Source organism: Argentina silus (assembly GCF_951799395.1).
Source record: "Argentina silus genome assembly, chromosome: 5".
NCBI lineage: Eukaryota > Metazoa > Chordata > Actinopteri > Argentiniformes > Argentinidae > Argentina > Argentina silus.
In genome coordinates, this window is record NC_139659.1 from 3,433,192 (window position 1) to 3,435,691 (window position 2,500).

A 2,500-nucleotide genomic window follows, 5' to 3' on the forward strand; every position below is an offset into this window, starting at 1 on the left:
GAAGAAGGGACAGTTTTACCTGTGGGACTGAGGTGTGTGTATGGGGGGTGGGGGAAGGGTTACTTGGCACAGAGGGGGGAGTTGGGAAGATTTTACCTGTAGGATAGATGTTATGGGGGAAGGTTTTACCTGTGGCACAAGGTGAGGGGGGAAGGTTTTACCTGTGGCACAGAGGTGAAGGGGGAAGGTTTTAGCTGTGGCACAGAGGTGAGGGAGGAAGGTTTTACCTGTAAGACAGTTGATGAGCTGCAGAACCAATGGGCGACGGGTCACAATCCCAGAGCCACGGGGAAGGAAATCCCTGTAACACACAGGAGAGAGGGCAACCTTTAGAACGTACCCATGGAAACACTAGCATAAACATGATTGTTCCTACTAGAGCGAGAGGTTGAACTGGGGGCAGAAAACCTTTCATCTAGGTATGAGGGTCTAGATCGATAGAGGAGGTGTTGACTACGGCACGGCACTGACTTCTTCTTCCATTATGTTTATTCACCAGAGATCCAGAACATGCCTGTTCTTATGATGGGTGTGTGTGTGTGTGTAGGCAACAAGCGTGTGTGTGTGGGCAGAAGGTGTTACAATCAATTGCGAATGGGCGAATGATGTTGTGTGAATGTGCGTGCGCGTGCGTGTGTGTATGCACACCACTGATTCACAGCAAATCTTCACACCTCTTCACATCCCAAGGTGGCAAACCCTAATTAAAACACAGCTTCAAACAAACGCATGACGGTATCTTTCAAGTACGCTGGTTAAAACATAACAACAATGAAAGTCTGTCACTGATACTGAGGAAGACGCAGTCAACAGACCCCAGCAGTGGATCATGAGAAACATGTGGGAAACCTTGTGGATGTATCAAAGACTGCTAAGTTGTATAAATACTACTAAGGGTATTTTGGGAAAATGATTTTTCAGATAAGCACTAGGTTTGGTATGAAGAGGCTTCACCTTCTCCAGAGCCCCTCGCTCTTCTCTGGGCATTCCGTTGTTTTATATCCACCTGCATCTTGGGAGAATTCTGAGTGAACGAGACAAGTAAGGCCAGATGTCAGAAACTCTCTGAGAGCTCTCTCCTGTGTAGAATGAAACTCTGAGAGCTCTCTCCTGTGTAGAATGAACCTCAGAGAGCTCTCTCCTGTGTAGAGTGAACCTCAGAGAGCTCTCTCCTGTGTAGAATGAACCTCTGAGACAGCACAATGGTCGGAGGTTAGTCTGCACAAACACTCTCTCTAAAGGACTCCTAATGCAGTTTCACTTCAACTCGTCATCCATAGCTCATATACACAGAGTTGGAGGGTTAGTCTGAATGATAACTCCTTCATACACACAGAGTTGGAGGGTTAGTCTGAATGATAACTCCTTCATACACACAGAGCTGGAGGGTTAGTCTGAATGATAACTCCTTCATACACACAGAGCTGGAGGGTTAGTCTGAATGATAACTCCTTCATACACACAGAGCTGGAGGGTTAGTCTGAATGATAACTCCTTCATACACACAGAGCTGGAGGGTTAAGGCTGTTTCACGCTTTTTAATATGTGTCGATCGACAAAAAACAAAGTGATGCCTGCGTTGTCATAGAGATCTTTGACGGCGTCAGCGACATAAGAAAGGTCAGGAGGTGCCGACTCGACGTCATATCTGTCGGTCGATTGACAAAACATCCATGAACCTTTCGCCTGCAGGAAGACTCACTCTCAACGACTCACAATAGACTCTCAGAGAGAGAGAGAGAGACAGAGAGAGAGAGAGAGAGAGACAGAGAGAGAGAGAGAGAGAGAGAGAGAGAGAGAGAGAGAGAGAGAGAGAGAGACAGAGAGAGAGAGAGAGAGAGAGAGAGAGAGAGAGAGAGAGAAGAAAAAAAAGACGAGAGGGTTTGAGGGAGCGATTGAAAGAGAGAGTGAGAGAGAGAGAGGAGAGAGGAGAGAGGAGAGGAGAGAGGAGAGAGGAGAGGAGACAGGAGAGAGGAGAGGAGAGGAGAGAGGAGAGGAGAGAGGAGAGGAGACAGGAGAGAGGAGAGGAGAGAGGAGAGGAGAGGAGAGGAGAGAGGAGAGAGCTCTGTATCAGAGCTCTTCAGAGCACTCTCGCTGTTTCGCTTTTCTCTCTCCGTGTCATTGTCAGGTGGGAATAAATGAGTAGCTCTCAGCCCAGGGCTTTGTGTGTGTCTCTGCCTGCGCTGATGGAGACTGGGAGCCTCCGCTCTGGAAATGGCACGGCTTTGTTGAAACAAGGACAAACACGCGCACAGCCACAGGCTAGGCAGAGTCAACAGCCAGGCTGCACAGCCAGCCAGGAGGGGGTCTGTATGTTCAGGCTGCACAGCCAGCCAGGAGGGGGTCTGTATGTTCAGTCTGCACAGCCAGCCAGGAGGGGGTCTGTATGTTCAGGCTGCACAGCCAGCCAGGAGGGGATCTGTATGTTCAGGCTGCACAGACCAGAGGGGGTCTCTATGTGCATTGAGCTGTTTGCAGAATATGATCAATCTCCTGGATA

General features: G+C 49.0%; 1 protein-coding gene across 1 annotated transcript in view; it reads right to left on the bottom strand.

Annotated features, from left to right (window-relative positions):
- dnm1a (dynamin 1a) overlaps positions 1–2,500 on the bottom strand; it is a gene marked incomplete at both ends in the record, with an annotated part of 48,249 nt that overhangs the window by 31,009 nt on the left and 14,740 nt on the right. The window contains one exon of the mRNA XM_083669969.1: positions 228–301. Coding sequence (XP_083526095.1) covers positions 228–301 — 74 coding nt within the window. The remainder of the gene's footprint in view (positions 1–227; positions 302–2,500) is intronic.